The sequence below is a fragment of the Chroicocephalus ridibundus genome, chromosome Z, assembly GCF_963924245.1.
Source record: "Chroicocephalus ridibundus chromosome Z, bChrRid1.1, whole genome shotgun sequence".
NCBI classification, from domain to species: Eukaryota; Metazoa; Chordata; class Aves; order Charadriiformes; family Laridae; genus Chroicocephalus; species Chroicocephalus ridibundus.
Genome location: NC_086316.1, coordinates 57,613,186 through 57,635,213, shown reverse-complemented (window position 1 = coordinate 57,635,213; position 22,028 = coordinate 57,613,186). Strand labels below are relative to the sequence as shown.

Below are 22,028 nucleotides of genomic sequence, written 5' to 3'. Positions count from 1 at the left end.
CGTGACCTCGACACCATAGAGAGTACCTACCAAGAGGAAAAAACAGCTTTGGCCTTGAGTCTTTCATTGTTGCCATTATAAACTGTGCTCAAGCCAGAGAATGTGCCCTACATCTGTCTCCTTGTCCACAGGTTGCGCTGAGAAGGCAGCAAGCTCAGGAGGAGGAACTGGGCATCAGCCACCCAGTGCCCCTTCCTAGTGGCCCCGAGACGTTCATGAAGAAGAACAGTGGTGGCAGCTCTTGTCTCTTGTTGGAAAACAGCAGCCCCACGCACTCGAGTACAGCCACGACGGCAGCTAGCACACTGTCAGGTAAAGTGCTGGGAGAGGGATGCTCGTGGTGTGGGGCAAGGGCTGACGTGGCTTACCTGCTGTTGCACCTCTTCCTCTGCCTGCAGCGGCAGGGTTGTGGAGAGTCCCTTTTCCGAGAGCGGTGCTGCACTGTTGGGACAGACAGTTAGCAAAAGGGATGAACCCAGCGCCTGTCTTTTATATTTTAGTTAGTATTTTTACTTGAAAATCAAAATTAGTTTGGTATAGACTGGCACTGTAATTGAATTCAGCAGGGTGTATACCTGCAAGTAGTCATTTATGAAGAGCTTTTCTCCTTTCTCCCAAAATACGTGCTTCTGCCACAGTCCTGGCAACTGCGTGTTGGCTGGCTGTGTAACTTCTTCAAAATTGAGGAGTTTTCAGCATTTTATAGGAGCCGAGTATGTAGATAATGTCATTGACCCCAGCAGCAGAGAGCTACCCACCTTGCATGACTCGCTGTGGAGGTACATCTGCTCTGTGAGCCCAGGTGTGATGAACTATGAAAGGCTGACACAGCCCTTCCACTCTGCTACACCTTACTGTATTGCATTTAACCCTTGTAAACCAAAACAACAATATAAACCCAACCAAAAACCAAACAATATTTGTCTGTGGATTCAGTAAAACCATGGCTAAGTGCAACTGGGACTTAAAGGCGCTAAATTAAAGTCTCTAGGCGAAATGTTTTCCCCTATGCGGAGCTTACACCTGAGAGACACAGCAGTTGAATGTGTAATTGACTTCTGCTGTATAGACAGAAAAAAGAAAACAAACATAGAGGGGAAAAAAAAGAAATGTAATTCATTTTCAATCATCTGTGTTGATGTCAATAATACAGGTGAATATACTTCCTGCTTAAAAAGATGCTTCTAAAGTGGACAATGCCTTGCATTAACTAGGACGGTTTTGCAGGCCATTTAAAGCCTTGTCAGATGGATTTGTTGCATCCGTTGCAGATGGGCAGTTTCAGACCAATGTGGAGGAATTTATTTCGGAAGCTTTTAGAAGAACTGGCTGATAAAACAATAAATAGCTTTTCATTAGCTTTTTTGTTTTCGTTATTGCAATCGTGTAAGTGTCACCTTTGAGTCGACGCGGTTACTCCTTTCATATTTGGATTACTGCATGCTTTGTCTATAGACATGGAAAAAGCTGGCTAAAGATTAAAGTAGTATATTCAGTAACGTATAGAGATTGTGTGTAACTCAGGAGAACAAGAAAACTCTTGCCTATACAGAAAGGCCAAAAATGAAATTGTCTTACTGTCAAGAAAATTTGCATAGGCTTTGATCTTAATAATTTTGAAATGTCAGTGGAGGTACTTAATTTATTAATCCCACTTTAATAATTTCTTATTAATTGAATTAAGTTACGTTCTTGTAATGAAAAGCTTTCATTAAACAAGCTTAAGGCAATTCATATGCTTGTATAAAGACTTGAAAACGTGAAAATCCCTGATTTTAAAGTAATTTGAATTGTTTGGAAATTCTTGGTCAAAGCAATTGTAAATGGTCATCTTTCCTATGGTGGATTTTTCTTTGTGAGCAATTCAAATACATTGTTTCCCAACCATTTTACTAAATAGCTGTGCGTGGGTGACAACATTTAAAATACACAGCTTTGTCTTCAGAGAGAAGATGTGATTCTAGCCGAGAATCAAGGGTCAGCTTTGTTTGCCAGAAAGGGAAGAATCTGGGAATGAATACAAATTGGGGTTCATCATTTTGGTTTTGGGCACCTAAGTGGCAACAGAAATTCATGCTTACCTCAAAAGTGACTGCATTACATAAAGTTCTGTCCCAACTAATTTTGGTAAGTTCATCTTGTTGAAAGCAGAGTTAAGTGCTCATGGGTATGGACTTGATGCCACCAGTGTCTGTGTGCAGGCCCTGAGGCTGCAGAAGTCCTCTGCTTTCAGCCAGACCTGCACGGTGGCTTCATCAGGTCTCAGAATACAGGCTGCCATCTGGAGAGTCTGATTTTTCAATGAGGAATACTGCTTAAATATTCTGATGCTTTCTCTTTTTTTAGCATATGAAGGTCTTTTGTTGGATAAGAAGTTGCTGGGTGTGATGTGACATGAAGTTCTTGTTTTAGGTGGCAGGTCTTCCACCTTTTCTTCGTCCTTTCAGGACCAGGTACGCGAAGGATTCCTGCGTTGCTGTTTCATCATTTTACCAGTACCCTTAACTGCAAGCAAAATGAGAGACCCTGTCGGAGCAAGTGTCTTAGTTTGGTAGGCTGAGGTGCTGATTTTGCCAGAATTTACAGTAATCCTTAAGGCAGGAAAGAGGGTTTTGCTCTCTCCTTGAGGCAGAGAGCAAAACCTTCTGTGGCAGGGGAAGCCAGCAGCTCCCTGCGAGCGCCAGGACAGCTCCTGGGAGTGCAACGTGCCCTGTATGATGCCCATTAAGCTGGACAAGAGGTGGTTTCGACAGTGGAAATTCTGTTCCTCCTGTAAGTTTTTGGCTTCACAAGAGCAGTTTTGCTTTTGGACTCCCATCATGCAGAGAGCGTTGTTTGCCAGCAAGGGGAGTAATGTGTGAAGGAGTCACACAAATCAGACATAGTGCCAGAGAGAGAGTCTTTTCCTCACTGTATCCATTTTATCGGCAGATCAGAAATATTGTGACACCTGGAGAGACCAGAGATGATTTTTCAGATCCCTTCGTGACAGGCTGTTTTTGAAAAGGGGAAAAAATGAATTATCATGGTCACAGCATAGGGGTTTGTGCGTTTACCATCTCAGGCTTGGAAACTGTGTTTACTTTGGATGGAGCACATCTTCCCCACTAAAAAGCGAACGGGGAATTTGCAGGGTAGTTGGAAGGGAGCAGACCATGGTCACAGGGCATTAGGAGAACTTCTTGCAAACAGATTTTGTGGTTTCTGTGCATTTTCCCTTAAAAACATTGCAGGTTGCTGGGAGCAAAGGCCATTTAATTGTGCAGAGCAGCAAAAAGTAATGATGCCAGGGCATGTAAAGTAATTGTCATTCCTTCTCTAGGGCAAGTAGATCTTGTTAGGTTAACTATGTGCAGAACTCAGGAAAAAGAGGCATTTAAAACATGGCTTTCAGACATACTAGGTTTTTAAAACCTGGGTTCTTCCCTGTTCCATGTCAGTTTGGTACCTCTGCCATTTTAATATTTAGAAATCAGCATGGGGGTGGGAAGCATGCTCTTAGAACACCTTCGAGTGAGAGCTGCTCACACTGAAGGAAGGAGACGGTGCATTTCATGTTTCCTCCATTTTACTTGGTCCTCGTCACAGTCTAAGGGTCATGTTTGACATTTGGCAGATGGCGGCGGGGGCGCTGGAACGTACATCACCTGGTGACTGGAAGGTGCTGGAAAGCACCCCTTCTTTCTGCTGCTCTGTGCTCATGTTGTCCCAGTTTAGAAGCAACCAGTAATAGACAGGATTACTGTATGATGCTAAATGCCAGCTCCTCCTCCTGTGCTCCGTAGTGGTCCATTTCCTATTGGCTTTGTGGTGACCATTAATAACAGGATTGTTCAGGTGCCTTGGTAGTATCACTGGTTGACAAGTTACACGTATAATTGTCAGAAATTGTGACTAATAAGATTTCACTACTTGTTTCCCTTTGTTACGTTTGTTGTGCATGACGGAAACAGAATAGTATTCTTTTTGCATTTCTCGAAGTAGGTGCTGCTCTTTGAAACTCTTTGAGGAACAGATGAGTTTAATCTGCTTGTAAATATGGATGATAGTGGGGTCAGCAGTAATCCTATGCCTAATGAAAACGATGGTGCTGAGATCCCTTTGAACTTGAAGTGCCCTAGGTGCCTCTGAAAACTCTGCCTTGCCTTCTTTGCTCTGCCTTTGCTTTGTTGATGTTATCTTTTGCATTGACCTTTTCTATGACACTGTATTGTGATTTCAAAAATTGATGCCATCACCTTGCAGATGTTGTGCTGCATAAGTAATGAGGTAAAAAAAAAAGTTACTATAACTGGAAGATATCATGGCCTGATTTTAAAAAAAGTGAGACATTTTCTTTTTGAAAGTCCTTTAGAGTCTTTACAGTACAGTGTCATATGCTGTCAGAATTTCAGTTTTCTCAAAACAGTCTCATTTTAGTCAACTCATGGGCAACATGAGGAAGCTGTCATGGACATTTCATTGTGAGAGTGCTCAGGCACTGGAACAGGTTGCCTAGAGAGGCTGTGGAGCCTCCATGCCTGGGGAGACTCCAAACCCAGCTGGCTGGTGCCTGAGCGACATGATCCAACTGTGAAGCTGGCCCTATTTTGAGCAGAGTTTGGGTCAGCTGGTCTTCAGAGGTCCTTTTCAAAGTAAACTGTTCTGTGAATCTATTAAATGCTTACTTTTTTGTATTGAGATTTAAGTCGACATACTGAAATTTGGAATTCAACCAGCCTCAATACTGTTCAGCGTTTGCAAGCCTGGGAAAGAAATCTTGACTCATTTGACCTAAAAGCACTCAATGACTAAATCTACAGTAGATTTCAACAGAAATGAGCATCATGGGGTTGGTAGGTAGGTGGAGAGGATCGCTGGTTCAGGTGGCAGCAGCCTCAACAGGGCTGAGCAGTAAGGAGAAGGAGGCATGGGCTGCTCTGCCTGCCTGTGCCAGGGCTAACACGATGGCTCCCTGTCCCCAGAGGTCTTGGTGGGTCTGCAGTGGTTACAGCTCCGTCATCCTGCTCTTTCCGTTTGTCTTTGTCTCCTCATTACTGTCTAACGATTGTTTTCTCCTGCTGCGCCCGCTACTAGTTCTTCACCAGTTTTAGTTGCTGGCTTCTTCTGGTCCTGCCAACTCTCCTTTGATACCGAGAGCCAAGCAGCCCCATCCCTTGCTTCCTGGTGCTTTTCTCCAGCTTCTCCCACAGCCACCAAATCTCTGTTCAAAACAAAAGAGCATAATTGAACATGAGGTGTCTTTACTGCGTTGTAACAGCTGGCAGAGAAACAAGCTTTGTGTCCTTCACCTGTGAATAACTAATAGCTTTCCATCCATCATCAGCTGTTTTTCTCCAGTTGTCTGCAGTTGAAATGAGAGAAAAAGATTCACATTTGCCTGTGTCTCTTGTAAGAGTTTGTGAACTGTCTTACCTCTCTTGCATTGGCATTATTTCCACAGCACGGGGTAGGCTTTGTCTTGGGAAGCAGTGGCTGGAGATGGTCTTCTGCCGGTATGGTGGTTTTCTCAGTTGCTGAATCTCTTTCAAGCTGGACTAAGGAAATATTCAGGGAGTGTTTCTCTTTGAACAGTCTTTCCTTGGTTTAGGATAAAACTTTCGCCTAATAGGCTTTTTTTTTTTAATTTCTGACTGATACAGCTATATGTTGAATGAAGGTCTTCACAGTGTGGTGGCCATGGCTTTGTAATTTTCAGTTCCTACGAAAATCACGTGTGTTTTGCTTGGAGTTGTTTAAAAAGGCATTGCGTGTGAAACAAGGGGGGCGTTTCTGCCTCTCTCCGCTGCTCTGGTTTTGCCATACTTGGGAAATGCTGCAAAGGAGTTTTGAGCATCTCATTATAAAAGGACATAGATAAATCTGAAAGGATAGAGGGAAGGGTGACAAAAATGATGTATGGCTTGTAGAAAAGGAGACTAAGGGTGGATATAACAGTCTATAAATATTTGAGAGGTAATAATATGGAGGAGGGGGAGGGATTATTTACAGTGCTTGAGACAGCATAACAAGGAGCAACGGCTTGAAACTAAAAAAGACAAAATTAAATTAGACAGTAGACACTTTTTCTCCTAACTAGAAGTGCAATTAGCAACGGAGTGACCTGCATAAGGACAAGGGGGTAAGTGAAGCATAATCAGGAGAAGTGTTTAAGAGTGTGTTAGATTACGATCTCAAGTGATTAATATGGGGGTAAACTCTGATCAATGTGCAGGTTAAACTAGATGACGGAAATCTCCTGCAGCTTTGTCACCTCCTGTATGATTCATTGCCTCTGGCCATTGTTTGGCTCTGTTAAATAAATCATAATGTTACAGGGTTCTGCATCCCTGATTAGATGTTTCCAGTTAATTCTCCAGTTCTGGAGCCTGCAGCTTGCAAAGCTTGCACTTTCCCTGCCCCTCCTTTCCAGCAATATTTGTTCGTTGTCTTTGCAGCTCTGTGTGTGTGGGTGTGTGCATGTGCATCTGAAGTAGGTAGAACTAGTGGCAATTTTCAGAGTTAAGTCTCTAAGTGAAGAAGTTTTCCTTTCGGGCTTTTGATCCTGTCTGAAGCTTCAGTGGAAGTGTGAAAATAAATAGCAGCGAAAAAAGATTTGGAAAACCTCAGAGTTTTTTTTTTTGTGTGCAGGTGGTACTGTGGGGCATCCAGGGCTGTCTTCAGCAGGGGCAGTGGCTGGGGAGAGCTTTCTGCGGCGTGCGGGGGACGCAGGGGTGCCGGGGGACCACTGTGACCTACCCAGACCCGCTTGGTGAGGGGAGGGCCGCTCAATCCCAGGGCTTCTCTGACTGTCTTTTGGTTGGAGGGGTGGAGGTGAAAACCCACAAGCAGCTCACCATACATTTCCATCTTTCTCTCATGTTTCAGAAGAGCTTTTTTTCTCAGAACTGGGAGTGGATGATTTTTTATGTTTTTCATTTTCCAAAATCTGTCACCCTAGAGCTTTCTCTCTTTGCAGCATCCTTCTGTCCAACTTTTCTCACACCAGGTGAGGTTTGCAGATGTAGAGCTACTGGTTAGAGCAAGGTCCCTGCTGAGCGATGCTTGCTGTGTGCTGCAGGGACTTCACTGCTTGCACTGCCCTAGCACCCAGGTGCCGGGGGTTTCTCTTCCCACCAAAGGCTGGCGGGGCTGGTGGGTAGCCCCTGTTGTTCTTTGTGCCTTGGAATCTCACTCTTTCTCACGCTGGCATTTGCATATGTGCATTCACGTTTACAGAGTTATCTGTGCTGGCTTGTGCTTTCCATTTGTCATGAACACCGAGATAAGGAATGGAGCAGGAGCAGAAGATGTACTAGGAATTTTCTATCCGTGGGCACATTATTACACTATCTGCAGCTAAGCTCTTGTTCCTTTCTGTGTCCTTGAAACAGTTGTTATGACTTATCTGAATGTGTGGGGCTTTCTTTTTGTTTTCAGAAAAGATATAAGTTGGGAGTGAAGGAGTACTGTACGCTTCCTTAACTAAACACTGGCATGATTTCTGTTTTTTCTTTTTTTCACGTGCTTTCTTATACCTCAAAGAGTGCTTTCGTTCACTTTATTTATCAACTAATTTCCTAACTCAGCCCGTTGGCCCATTTTCCATTTTCAGTAGATTTGTCACTTAATGACGTGGGGACTAAAATGCAATTTTGAAGGTTCTTTTTCATATGCTTCTTCTAATTCCTCTTTTTTTCTTTTTCTGAACTTTGCTAAACTTTCTCCTGAGTTTGAGTACGTGGTAGTCTTAATCAGGGTTGTAAATAGCTCAGTTATATGAGTACGAGCATCGTTCATGCACTTATGCCCTATGTTTTCTTGAAGAGCTTGTGGAGAGAATGTTAAGCACTGAGTTTCGCTTCCTTTGCAGTGAGATTAGATGCCTAATTATTTTACGAATTTTTTTTTTCCAGTTCCTGTCTCCAGTCTCTATTCATACAGTGTGTATTACTTATAGCATAGGCCACCATTTGCTGACTTGGATGCCTATAGTCATGGGCAGAACTGAACCTCAGCCACCAGCCTAAGTCAGTGTAGTTCCAGTCACTGTGTGTTTCTGTCTATTAGTTGTCCATGATCAAAATTCATTAGCAATCAATTGGCATTTGCATGGAGGCAGATCTTATGAGTGCGGGTGTTGTTGCATCCATGCAACACTGGCAACTGTGTACAAAAGTGGTGCACATGCCTGTGTTTTTGGCTCGCTTGCCCAGGCCCAGTGGGTGTCTGTGGTGGTTCTTTACCACTTCTGATGCTAGTTTTTCCACCACATGTTAGGTAGACAGAGCGAAAAAGCCTCCTGTTATTTCTAGGTGGTCTTTTTTAGAAACCTTTTGGATTTCTGTCATCATATAGCTTATAACCAAGCACGGACTCCAGCTAATTCCAACCATCGCCCTACTCCCTTTATTATTTTTAGTGTGAGCCATAATGATTTTATCCCAGTCGTATTTCCTCCAAGGTCTCCTATCTTAGACACTTGTAAAGCCTTCCCTCCCTTCTAATATTCTCTTTGATCTCTTGTTAATGACTTAAATCCCTTTACATTTAATCCACACCGAGTTTCTTTCTCCTCCTCTCAATTTGCTTCTTTGCGCCTGCAGGTGTCTGGGCTGTTTTCCATCACTGTCTAGAAATCTTGCTTTGCTTTTCTAATTTCCTTTCTCCTTTAATTTCTTCTTCTATTTTTTTTTAAGTTGTGTTGATTTTAAGTTTTGCTGCTGTTACACGCGTTAGTAGCATGTTGGATGTCTGAACGCAATGAGTTAAATGCATTTATATTATACTGAATTATATATATACTGTTATACCGAAAATTGAAAATGGCACCTGTTTCTCATGCTCCTTGTTTTCTGAAGCACTAATTTTATTGGTCCTGATCTTGATAGCTGTCATGCATGCTAATAATTTTAGATGTGTAAATAATCCTGCTATCTCAGTTCAGCATGAACAAACGTATGCTGCAGCATTAAAATAGTGCCTAGCATCTTCACAGATTCAAAGCCACGTTCAAAGATTTTGAGTGCTTTTTCTTTACTGAAGACATTCTTTTTTGCTAATGAAGATTTGAATACGATCACTGTAGCTATATTATAAAGACCAAAAGTACAAGTAAGGAAAGAAGGATTGCCCCTGGCTCACATAAAAAGATCAACTACTCTGCTCTAGTCAGTGGCAGAAAATGTTGAAAGTGGAATTTGCTGCTCTAGATGTCTTATTGAGGACCTGAAACTTGCATTAAGTGTGGAAATAAAAAATTATTTTCTGTAGGTTTTATTTCTTCACCCGTATTAGGAGGATCTTTAACTTGCATGCTAAATGTTTGCAGCAGATCATTTTTATTAAGCGTACACTAAATGTGAACAAAATGTGCCCTATCCAGTTCTACTGAAAGCAGTGGTGGTATTTCAGCTCCTCTTAGCTGGAGCTGGACTGGGGCTGTGTGTATGACTGGGAAACTTATTATACCAAGCTGCAGTGTTCTGTCTGGGATATCTCCCTTGGTTTTTTTCTCCCAAATCACATTTTTCTTTGAAAAAAATTATTTTGTGCTAAGTTTAAAATTAACTAAATGTCTTAACTTTGGGAGGTTTTCTAGTTGTATTTAGGAACGCACACCCAGAGTTAACAGTCATTTGACCCATTATGGGATAATAATTCTACATGTGGAAGAGAGGAAGAAATGCTCAATATTTTTTTTCTGATTTTTGCTTTGAAGAAAGACAGGTGATATTGCTGTATATGGATATGGTGACATTCTGCTTGCATGCAGTACTTAAAAAAAACCCAAACAAACAAACACACAAACAACAGAAAACTTGGCTGAGGATCTCTCTGGTCCATTAATGCTGATTTCCAGTAAGTCTTTTAACAGTGAGGAAATTCCTAAGGCCTGGAAGAAAGCTGATGTCATGCCAGTGTTTAAGAAAAGCAAGTGTGGTAGGATGGGAGGCTACAAATCAGTCAGCATGACATAGTTTTTGTGAAAAGAGCAGAACAGTCCACAGCAGACTGAAATGTGCAAGAGGGGGAGAAACGCAACTGCTAAAGGTTGCTCACACAACGCGAATTAACAGGAGTTTATGGGTAGAAGAGTCTGTCAAGTTAGTAATCTTTTATCGTTACAAAATTGCTTGACGAAATGACATACTGAGGCAATCAAATTCTGCAAAGCATTTTATTTTTGTATCCCCTGACGTCTTGATTAGGAAACTGAACTGACAGAAAATCAATAGTGTATGTGTTACACAGTTTTAAAAAGGGTCCTGTCAGTCTGAAAACGTAGGTCTGAGTGGGGCAATCTAAGGCAGTGGTGATTCTGGCAAAGTCAGACAGGGACCTGCTCTTGGCTGTAGGCTGTGTGGTCTTCCCATTGATATCTTGGAAGCAGGCCTGGAATTGCCCCAGGTCGTGTTGGTAGCTGATGGAAAGGTGCATGGACTGGAAAGCAGGGAGAAGTCAGAAGTGCACTGCGGCAGGGCTTGGCTAGGTGGTTGATCACGTGCAAGCAAGAGCCACTTTAACCCGTACCAGAACGGAGGAGTCTATCCCTGAGAAACCCTGTCACTGCAGAGAACCTGGTGGCCACGAGGGTACTATGCTGAATGTTAGTGGTTCCCAGGGAAAGTGATGACCAAGAACTGGTACAGCCCTTTCAGACAGACCTGTGATGATGGGGGGGAAGCTTGGTGTCTTCTGTGCCTGAAACTGATGAGGTGGCTGTGGGACTAGTGGGACTCCTTCCTTGGTGACGTTCTACATACAGGAAAGCGGGCTCTCAATGGATATCGGAAGGGAGATCGTTGGTGGTTATTAAGTAATACCACACCAGGATCAGCAATGTCACTGAGCCAAAAATGATGTGAGGCTGGGAGAGGTGGCCAGGGAAGAATCACGTTTGTTTGCCCTGACCGTTCTGTTCCCTAGGTTTCTCTTTATAGCTGGTGGTGGGGATAAAGCCATGGTCTGAACCAGCACACCTGGTCTTGAACGTGGAAGGGCTCAGACACGAAATGCAGGAATGATTAAAAAAACAGAAAACACATCCCTGAGGTGAGAAACGACAGTTTATTTTGCCCTTTAATGACCCTGTAATCTAAGATTTAATTAATTCCCCATATGATTGTTCTGAATCCGTTATGCCTTTGCCACACTAGATCAGCTCAAGTTGAACTTTTCTGTGTCATTTCAGGGGATGGGTTTTGTTGTCATGAATAGAAGCATCATTTGGATGTAGAATCCCATGAAAAACTTGTGTGTTGAGTGCATCCGTCATGGGGCTCAAGCAAGACGAAAACGAACAGCCTCAATTCTAGAATCTCCCAGATTTTCTTGAAATGTGCTGTCCTTGCTGCTTAACTTTTCATCCTAGGGTGCCTGTTTCTGGCAAATGTCATTCTTGGTAAGATGTGCCATCCCACTTAGGATTGGTTTAGCACTTCATAGGTGGAACTGGAAAAGCTTATTCCACTTTGCTCATACGACGACTCCAGCGTTACTCCTAGAGGGAAGAAAAAAGTAATACCCATTCCTTCGGGGTGAGAATGAGTATTGTTCTGGCAGTTGAGTAGACCTTGAGAAGCAGTAGAGCGCAGCTGTTGACATCTTCATGGATAAAGCCATCTCCTGCCCCCAGGATGCATGCCCTGCGCCTGCAGACACTGGTGCCATGATGCCCGCTCCTTGCCAGTAACGCCAGCAGAACCCACGGTCTGGCTGCTTCGTCTGGCGAGGGGTGTTGCAGGACACCCCGACTCTGCCTTAGCTGTCAGAGAGCCGCTGCAGGAAAGGTGCGATGACTGGTGGTTTGTTTTGTTTTGCAGCAGTGGGAGGAGGAGAAAAGCATGGTGGGAGAAGCTTGATGGGAGTTGGCAGATGATAAGAGCCTGAGCGAGGCATGGCCATGTTAAGGAGGTGGGGTGGATCGATCCCTGTGCGCTTTAGCTCTGGGGAAGAGGCAAGGAGCCTGCAGGAGGCTCAGAGTTGTTGGGCTGTGCATTTTTTTTTATTATTTTTTTTTTAAATGTGTATTTCTGCTTTGAGAAGAAAGCCGAGCAGCTATGGTCCCTGGGTGCAGTTGCCGAGGTACCTATGGACTACAGTGGCAATAAGCGGTTTCGGCTATGATATATTCTCTTTAGCCTGCAGACACAGCTGATTTTAGCCCACGCGTCTGATATGGCTGGTAACAGATTTTTTGACGTCTCCCTTTAATAGATGTTAGTTGGAGCACAGCCGGGCATCCAGGGCTGTTGGGTGGGCAGTCCCAAACAAGAGGGAAAAAGAAGTGCTGAATTTGGCGTTTGAGCTCAAGATGGGCTTGTAACGTTGTTGGCAATTGGGGGAGGGAGCAAAAAACATGCTTTTCTCAATAGCTTTCCAGTCAAACCAATTGGGAGGACTGCAGAAGTGGTTTTCCGTAGGTGAATGAGAGTAGGACAGCCATGTATGCCTCAGAAATCGGGCTCCAGGACAGGGGTACAACCACAAGCTACCCTGCTGCTTGTTGCCTGTATTTGCTGGCTCATCTCGAATGCAGGGTGACTCTCTCTTCCTTGTACCGCTTTTGAGGTCTCCACCTCCCCCACTGCTTGGGAGCAACCACAGAGCGATGGGCCAGAGCTCTGGAAACTGTGGAGAGACATGGAGAAGGGTTTTGTCTTCACAGCCACGGCTTGGTTAGCCATCTCTTAGGGCCTGAATTCAGGGATGCGTTCAGGAGTCCGGGGTCCCTGTTTTTTCACTCTGCTGCTAGGGAGGAGGCTTTCACTGGCAGATCTGAAAGGCCTGATTCTGCATACCTTGTGCTACAGTATTTTATACTGTGCGCTTTTAGTCCAAAGTGAGTACCTGATCCTTGATGCTTCCTTTTATTTGTCATGATGGCAGAAAAGTATCTCGGATTTTATTGTATTTGGGAAGTTTATTTAATCATGCAGTTCAAAAGCATTGAAATTACTGTTTTACTCAAATTTGCTGAATGATAATTTCTTAAAGATCCCTTTTCAGATAGGGATGTGGGTTGAGAGTTTTACACATGCAACACTGCAAGAGAGTTTTTAAGATAAAGGACCCTCTGGGGTATATTGATAAAAAGAGGACTAAGGGGAAAACAAAAATCAGGACAGAGGGAGTCATCTCTCTTGTTTTCTTGAGAACCCGGCTTCTCTTTAGGGTCTGAATTCCAGTGTCCTCATGAAGAAGAGGGACATAAGTGTGTGGGCTCACAGTACGGTGAGAGCAAATGGCACTGGGGTGCAGGTCAGTGTCTGGTCCTTTGCTGGGAGCTTTGAGAGCACTGGAGACAAAAACCCGGTCTTTTGCCCATTCACGCCAACGTCCATAAAGGACAATCCCTGTCAATCTCATATTGGACCAAATTTGTCTCTTAGGAACCTATACTGCATTGACAGAAGGTGTAAATTATGGGGTAGGTGTTGTGAAAACAGTAGGGCTCAGCAGAGTTACACAGGTGTGAAAAGAAGCTGAAATGGTGGACTCAGACTCTTGGAAGAGAAAGAGAAAGGAGAAAGAGAAAAGGTGGGAGCAGCTGGGACCTTCTCCATGTGTTGCTCTTGTATTCCTGAAATTCCCACTGAGACACTCCAGCCTCTTCCTGTTCCCTTCCTTCTATTACTAAAGAGGTTTCCTTTCCTCTTCTCATTTTAGGTAAAGCAGGGAGTGGGAATAAGGAAGCTGTTAACGTGTAATATTTTGTACGGTATCACTATGCAGGGTACCAATAATAAATCACACACTACATGCTTAGACAATTTACTGCCGGCTTTTGTATGTGCTGTGACAAGTGCTCAAAAGGTCAAAAAAGCTTTCTTAACAAATTTGATAAGATAATGCAGTGAGCTGTAACAGCATAAAGTCCTGGGGGCCATAGACCAGAATAGAAGAAATAATTATGCATGGTAATGGGTAATTACAGATAATGGCCTTTTTTGGGGGTGGCAGGAAATACACAGCCCCACAGCCTTGCCTGGAATGAACATTGCCTAGGACATTAACTTTATAGCAAGCTAAAAGTTCAGTGCTGGAACCAAAGATAATCCGCAACTTCTAATGGGAAGCGAACAAAAATACTCCTCTCAAAGGCAGAGCGAGTGTGCAGGTTTTGTTCCTCAGGAGGCAGTGTCTCAGCAGAAAGTAAGTAATGGTGCCAGCTTTCTTTGACATCTGAAATAGCTCTGTCGTGATTGTCTGGTGGGAGAAACATATTGTTCCAGCGTTTCTGATTGTGATGTTAGGGAGTGATTTCGCACTGGCTCCATTCAAGGCTACTGTCCGACCTCAGAGTCAGCTATGAATTGAACTTAACGCGTTGCGAGACCAGTTAATGGGAGTGTGCTGATGCTTTATATACTGAGCAAGGGGAATTTTGTCAGGTGCGGAACCAAGACTCTTATGAGGTCTGAAGGTAAGTGTTTCCTGACTGAATAATTAACTTTTGATGTTTGAAAGGCTTAGCTGTCTCCTGCCGCAGAGGCTGACTTGCAGGAAGGTATTAGCACTGCAGTGATGAAAACAGTCACTCTGAAGTGAAAACTACAGGAAATGTAAACTACAAGAAGCTGAACTCTGGTCACTGGACAATGGATATGCCTTCCTGCTCCTTGAGTAAATGTGTTACTGGAGTAGTCACAGTTCTGCATTTTCAGCAGCATGTCTGTGTGTGCGCAGAGTCTCTGTAGGCACATGAGAAATAAAACGGCCAGCCATAGGTGTATGTAAGAATTCATGTTGATAAATGCAGGCAGGGGTATTCTCTTAATTGCCATAATGCATATACAGAACCGCTTTCATGGAGTATACAATCAGATGGAGACTAATCAGCTGTTATGTCCACATGAGTAAATTGAACCGTGCCACTGCACGCTCACAGACATTGAAACGTGACTGTATGTGCTATCCAGATTGTTAAAACAGTTCCTAGTGTGCGTCTGTCCCAAGGTGACTAATATTCTCCGCCAGATTCCCGACTGCAGTCCAGTAACCATTCCCAGTAGGCAACTCGGTGCTACCACCCGGTTGTGGATGATGAGAAACTCTAATAGCATGGACTCTTGTGCCATTTGACCTCAGCATCAGAGGGTTGCCCAGGCATGTTTAAATTACTGTTATCAGTGTATAATAAGATGTATAACTGCCCTTTAACAGTACTGGTAGGAATAGGAAATACTGCATGCTTATATACAGAAGGAATTAATGTTACAGGCAGAACTTCAGTGTTTGCATTTCTCAGTGTGTATGTTTAAAAACATGTTTGCATCTGTGAGACAGAGATGATGATAGAAATTCATGTAAATTCCCTGGCATTTCTTCTGTCTCCTCCCAAAAAGTAAGAAGGGAAAGAATGATCTATATACACTGGCTTCTGCGTTGATTTTGCCATGCATATCCGCAATTCGTGTAAATCGCCATAGCTTTATTGAAGTAAATGGTCTGAGACTGGTTTACATTAACTGAGCACTGGACCACTGTTTTTCACCATGCTCTGCTAAGTGAAGGCAGGAGCCCCTTATAGGTTACTGAATGTATAAGACCCATATGTGTAACTGACCCCGAGAACTCACCTTCCTTAAAAGAAAATCCCAGCCGTCCTAAAATGAATTACTGGTTAACTACCATTAATATGCCATACAGCTGGAGAGTCGTCTACAACACTGCAAGATCAATAACAGTATTTATCGTGCATCATATTGATCTTCTATGAAAGAGTGGTCCATATTTCACACCGTGTACACAGTGCAAAAAAAGTAGCATCAGTTCTCTACAGACATAGAAAAGAGCTTAGAGATCCAAGGGCACAACTGCATGAAGGGATACTGTTCTCTCACTGCAAGAGCGTTGCTCACACGTGGAGAGCCTCTGACAGCCCTACGTTGTAGATTTGGTCTTCCAAAAACGGAGTGAAAAAATTCTAACCAGTTGTTTTTTGGTTTGCTTTTCTAATTTCTGTTCCTTCTCGTACAGCATCAGCCCCATATTTTTAATTGTGTCTTGTTTGCAACTTCCAAAATGTTAAAATTAGTGGCTACCAGCAGGGAGGGAAAGACCCAGGAGCCTTTTCCAGTTTTTCTGTGCAGAGTGTGAAGACAGCCGAGGCCTGAGCCCAGCTCCTGCAGCAGCCGTCTTCTTTCAAAGGGCAGTTGGAGGGGCAGAGTAGGAGTCTGACGGTGCAGCAGCAGTTGCCTTGTTGAGAGCTTCATTCCTCTCGAAAATCGCTCCCCTTAGAGCAGTGAACCTCAGGGCTGCCCCTCATGTGCAGGTGGTGTAACGCGGCAAGCTCTGAGGCAGGGGAGGACCCTCTGCTTGCCAGCAGAGCCATTCAGCTGTGTTGAATTACATTTGTGAAAAAAAAAAAAAAAAAAAAACAACAAACCAGCTGAAAGCTTCTTTCTTAACCTTGGTATTTTCTCCTTGCTGGTGGAAAACGCAGCTATGGGCTGACAGCCTCCCTTGAGGAGGACACCTTGCTTGTTGGGTGGCTGGAGGCAAGGCTGTGGGAAGGTTCAGTCTGTAGGTAGGAGTTAGGAATTATACGTACAGGCCAAAGACCAACCAGAGAAACCCCAGTTGGTTAAAGTTTAGTTACAGCCATTGCTTCCAATAGACCTGCCCTATTCTGCAAACGGTGGCCATGCCTGAGGATGCTGCAGCCCAGAAGCAGTGTCCTTGCTTGCCAGCTGGCTAGCAGACTTCAGCTGGAGAGAACTGGTATGGATAGGGCAGAAACTCCCCTGGCCATAGGTTAAACATGAAATCTTCTCTGGGCAGATCACCAAGCGCCTTGTTTTATCCAGAGGACTAGGGTTTTTTGGCCTTTAATTCTGCTCCCCTGGGCGCTTAGCACTTCTTTGAAGGTACTGGCTGGTCTGACCTACTTTTCTTCCTGAGCTTTCATTGCTCAAGAGAAAAAGTCAAGACTTTTCAGGGCTTTCTCCATTAATAGCAAAATTCTTTCCCCTTAATGTATTTACGGTTGTGTATGTTCTATACATGTTGTGTATGTACAATGTGTGCATTAGTAGTAGGAGATGACATGATTCAGCCAGGCTGGATGGAGTAAGAGCGTAGAGGTGGACTGCAGACCTGCCCTTGACCCGTTGCATGCTGGAGTCGCTGAATACCTGCAAGAGCTCAGCTCTCCAGAGGCATCCTTCCCTCAGGCTGGTGGGTTCAATGCTGCGAGGAGTTTAGAATAACCCATGGGGTGCTTTGACGTGGTCTGACCTGACGTCTGCCTGCAGTCCAGACGGCACAAGGCTGTGTCTTGTACAAGATGTCTCCCTTCTCCCAGGTGAAGGACCAGATCTCCTCCAGATGCTACCGAAAAAAAATCAAGAGACTTGTCCCAAAGCATGACATCAAAGCAAAACTCATCTCCTAAATTCGGGGGAAAGTGTGAGTTGAAGTATGTGGCAGCTTTCTGGTGTTTTTTCTCAGAATTTGCCAGTCTTTCTGTCTTCAGAAGCATAATGTGGATTGGGATTGGGGAAATTAACTGTTCTAGCCATCTTTCCAGCACCGTCACAGGACCCCTAGTTCTGCATGGAGTTGGATGTGTCTGTCCCATCACTTGAACTTTCCCCTTTCCCATGGCTCCTGTTTTCTCTGCCAAGCTCCTGTGGCACATCCCTGTCGCGTGGCCAGAGCTCAGAAGGGTTGTGTGCCAAAGATGTTATGAGAACCAGGGATTCCGTAATTCTGCATTTCAAAGGAAAATGCCCCAGGCTGCTGATGCTTGGGGATTTATGTGTATGGGTGGCTGAATGAGCAGGTGACCAGCTCTACAGACTCAATATTGAGTCTTGAGAGGGCAGCTGATAGTGCTGTAGAGGCTATTGGAGAGCAGAGGGATGGCAGAAGGAAAGCAGAGGACCATTCTGGTGGATTCATAACAGCCCTGAACACTGAACCGCTGGCAGCTGTTATGCAGCTAAAGGAAGAACGGATGGCAGCAAGTCAACCCTTTTGCACCTCTGGTGGCAAATGGTAGGAGGTAGAAACCACAGAGAGGACATAGAAAGAGAAAAGAAGGGGCAAAAAGCTTTTTTTTATCCTCAATGTAGCGGAAGACTGCCACTGCAGCTCTTTCTTCAGGAAGGATCTATAGCATTACCAGTGACTGAACAAGGATGTGTGTATGAGTTTGTGGGTAGCTATGAGCAGGTCTCTGCTCTAGCCTAGCCCATCTTGTGCTGTGTTCAGAAGAGTAGTGCATGAGACCTTTCCAAAAGTTGCCGCAAAGCCTGCTACTTTCTTCCCCTCTTCCTTTTTGCTGTTGACACCTCAGGGTGGCTCACCTTTTGTGTGTAGTTATAGAGGGGTCCCATTTTCCTGGTGCTAGTATTCTTAGCGGAAAGTATTATCCCTTTTTAAAATGCACTGCAAGCGGAATGATGCTGCGGAGGTTTCAGAAGAAATTGCACATCTGTGCAGCATAGCATAGCCCTGCCAGAAGTTCTGCGGCCGGCTGCCTTGCATATCTCTGTCTCATGTGAAATCTGTATCCCAGCAGGGAACGTGTTGGAGGATTTTGCTTTCTGCTTCTATTTTACAGCATGAAAAGCAGAACAATTGGACTGGAGCTTTATTTGGGACCTAAGTTTGGAGAGGGGAGTCAGGCTTGTGCTGTGATTTACCTGAAGTGTTGGCTTTTCAGTGCTAGTGGTCTGGTTTCATCAAAGACATGAACAAAAGGACTTGAAGAGAGGCCTGTCCAGAGGCAGAATAGTAACAATAATAAAATTTCATAAAAGTAGGAAAGTACAAAAACTGTGAAGGGTCTTTTGTGGCATTGCGGATTCCTGTTCTGTGTGCAAATTTGGGAGGTACTCTCAATGAAAAAGGCCAGCTGGCTTGATTCTCACTCACGTAGGTCTGAGGGGCAGAAAAATCAGATGCAGGAGGCATAAAACATTCTGTTTGCTAATAAATGGGTACAGTTCATTGATGTCAACTAAATGCCAGCAAGAGCTGAATGGCGGCACTGTATGATTTAATGACCTGGAAGGAGACTATCCGTGACTGCAGAGAGCTTTCATTACAGCTGAAGGAGTGAAACAGAATTGCATTGTAAATGGCAATATTTGGTAAAACAAATTGTTGGATCTAGTGTGCAGCTTATACATAGTACAGTAGAAGTTGTTACCATAACTCTGAGAGGCTGGTAAATGCCACCGTATTCGTTTTGCAGGTTTGTAACCAAGGTACAGATACACGAAGAGAGACGCAAAACAAATGAGGCAGTGCCTGCCTGACATCTCTTCTAGGGCTGTTATTTCATATGTATGTATTGTCCATGCTCCTTCATCTCCATACCCATGGCCCTTGAGAGCTCATCATTATGCTTCAAGCCACAAGCCACATCCTTCTCTCCTCCATGGTGGAGTTAGGGAACGTCAAGGGAAGAGCAGGAGCTCCTTGCAGAAGGGGTGGCTGTGCTGCAAACACTGTGAGGGTTGGTGCAGGGCAGGGTTACAGGGGTGCGAGCTAGAACCAGAGTGCAGGGACGGTGGGATTTACACTTGCTCCCTTGTTTAATTTGTAAACGCATATTCACCGTGTGGTTAGGCTTTCAAAGGCTGTGGCAGTGTTTTGCTGTGTCTGGCTCGGCCAGGTGGCTGATGCAGCGTGTCAGAGAGAGCTTGGCTGTGAAACACAGAACCAACAAGCACCTTCCTTCTTCATCCTCGCAAATAGGGACACTGGAGTGAGGAAAACGGGCTTAAAACATCCTCTGAGAAGCTCCCCCTCCCCATCTTGGGAAGTAACCAAGGACACAGGGCTTTGTGGGGACAGCCTGGGGGTAGCGCAGCCGTCTGGACTCTGGTCTGGAGGCACTCCAGGGTGCAGCAAGTCAGGAGCCATCCCCTCGCCGCCTCATTTGCCAGTGGTGTGGGAGCCTGTTCTGCTCCGTGATTTTGCAGGTAAACAGGAGTGAAATTTGGGTATGGAGGCTGGGCAAGGATTGAGGGCCTCGCTGCTCAGGGGTAGTGTGTGGGTTTCTGAGGCACCTGAGCTGATCGTGCGGTGCTTTCCTTGACTGCAGCTTCTCTTGGCCTTGGGACTGTTTGTTCTTTCTAGAGGCAAGTTCAGAAAGCCTGCAGGACGCTGGCTGGAGAGGGGTCATCGTGTAGCTAGAGCCTTTCTGCTTCCAGGGTGTTAAAAGAGACTTGGCCCACTGTTACAATTTCAAAATAACAGGGAGCTCCATCCTTAGCTGGTGTAAATCACCATTAGATCAACTGATGCTGCTTCAGGGCTCAGAGCATTGTCTGAAGCTGCATTTGGTTTTGTCTCCTGTTTTACAGTCTGTAGTGTGTGTGGGTGGTAGTCTCAGGCGTTGAGTGGACGTCAGTCCCTCTCAGTTTCCACCAAACATCCAACCTTCTTTCCCTCTCAGTTCCCACTTCTTCCTATTTACTACTTTCCATCCAGCCTTAAGGAGAAGTAGTAGCTCATCAGAAGGTGAAAGGTAATGGTCTTCATGGAGCCTCCTGTTTCATAATGGCTTTCTTTTTTCTTTTCCAGAGGGACGGATGCTCATTCAGGACATCTCTTCCATCCCCAGCAGAGGGCACTTGGAGAGCACGTCTGATTTGGTTGTGGACTCCACCTACTACAGCAGTTTTTACCAGCCATCCCTGTATCCTTACTATAACAACCTGTACAACTACTCCCAGTACCAAATGGCAGTGGCCACTGAGACTTCCTCAAGTGAGACGGGGGGTACGGTTGTAGGGTCAGCCATGAAAAACAGCCTTCGAAGCCTCCCAGCAGCATACATGCCAAGCCAGTCAGGAAAACAGTGGCAGGTATGATGTTACAGAGGTGTTACATGGAAGAGTGAGGTAGATAATAAAAAGCTGTTTCTTGGGCCTGATTCTGACCTCTTCTTTGCTGGTTTCATGGCAGTGCAAAACCAGAATCAGATTCCAGGGTGGCATTAGGACCCATGTTAGGAAAATTAGCTGAAGTGGGTGGTTATCATGCAGCACAACAAAAGCAATGATACAGGTATAGGTAGGTTGCTGCAAGCACAGATAAAGGGCACCCACTTGATTTTATCTTCTGATTTACATTGTAGTAGATGATGAGCTGTTTTCCAGAAAAAGAGTGTCCAACTGAATTACCAAACATAGCATCCTGGGAGCCTTGTGTGTCATCTCTGAGAGGCTTTGCTCTTCAGGAACGTGTTCTTTTCTCTTCCATCTTTCACATCTCCAAGGCTCTGAAGTGACCCTGTAGACCATGGTGTTGTGCAGTGAGTTGGTGGCAGTCAGTGACACGGCATGTTGCAAATGTTGTGTTGTGGCAGTGTCAGCTCCAAGTCTTGCGACTGTGACTTGGGTAGCTCAAGGTACAGGCTGTACCTAAGAGGTTTGCACCAGAGCTCTGTGTATTCCATTAGTTAGGATATAAAGCCACTGAAGCCCTCTCACTTTAGGACTTGATAATTGTAGCTTCCAACTCAGTACTGGTCGGAGACTGGAAAAAGGGAAAATCTGCCAAGGCAGGGGATTCGTGGCAAAGTAAATGGGGCCATTTCAGTGACCTTGAGGCTGTTTGGTCTTGGGCTGTAGGCTGTAGGTGCTTTTCTGTCTGAAATTGAACTCAGGAGGCTGCGCCCTCTGAGTCTGCATACACCTGTGATCCTTGTCCCAGGGCAGGACAGGGAAGACCTCTTCTGTAGAGCATCAAGAGAGGGGAGGCTGCCTTCTGCAAAGGCTCCGTTGTGAAATCACTCAACAACAAAAGGTTAAATGTCCCCCAAAACTTCCTTTCTGAATGGAACAGATGAGTTGTCCCTTTTGCTGCCAGAGAATTCCTCTAGCATTTCTGGCACAGGGACCAATTCTGAAAGGGCACTTTAACTTCTCATACCAAGGAGCTGGAACTAAGATCAGGGTGATTACAATTACTGTAGCAGTCCACATCACCTTCAGTGGTGCTTTCCTATCATTAGACACTTTTTTCATGGAAAGGTCCTTCTGAAAATGCAGGGGCCTCCTGGGGCAACAGCTGGCAATTCC

General features: G+C 44.7%; 1 protein-coding gene across 2 annotated transcripts in view; it reads left to right on the top strand.

Moving 5' to 3' along the window:
- The window catches only part of DMRT1 (doublesex and mab-3 related transcription factor 1), a 59,862-nt gene that overhangs the window by 2,982 nt on the left and 34,852 nt on the right, over positions 1 to 22,028 (top strand). Inside the window, exons 2-4 of one of the 2 annotated variants that reach the window (XM_063320381.1) lie at positions 132 to 312; positions 3,764 to 3,774; positions 20,529 to 20,810. In XM_063320381.1, coding sequence (XP_063176451.1) covers positions 132 to 312; positions 3,764 to 3,774; positions 20,529 to 20,810 — 474 coding nt within the window. Of the gene's footprint in view, positions 1 to 131; positions 313 to 3,763; positions 3,775 to 20,526; positions 20,811 to 22,028 lie in introns of both variants that reach the window. The other variant, XM_063320380.1, reaches the window with a different exon arrangement.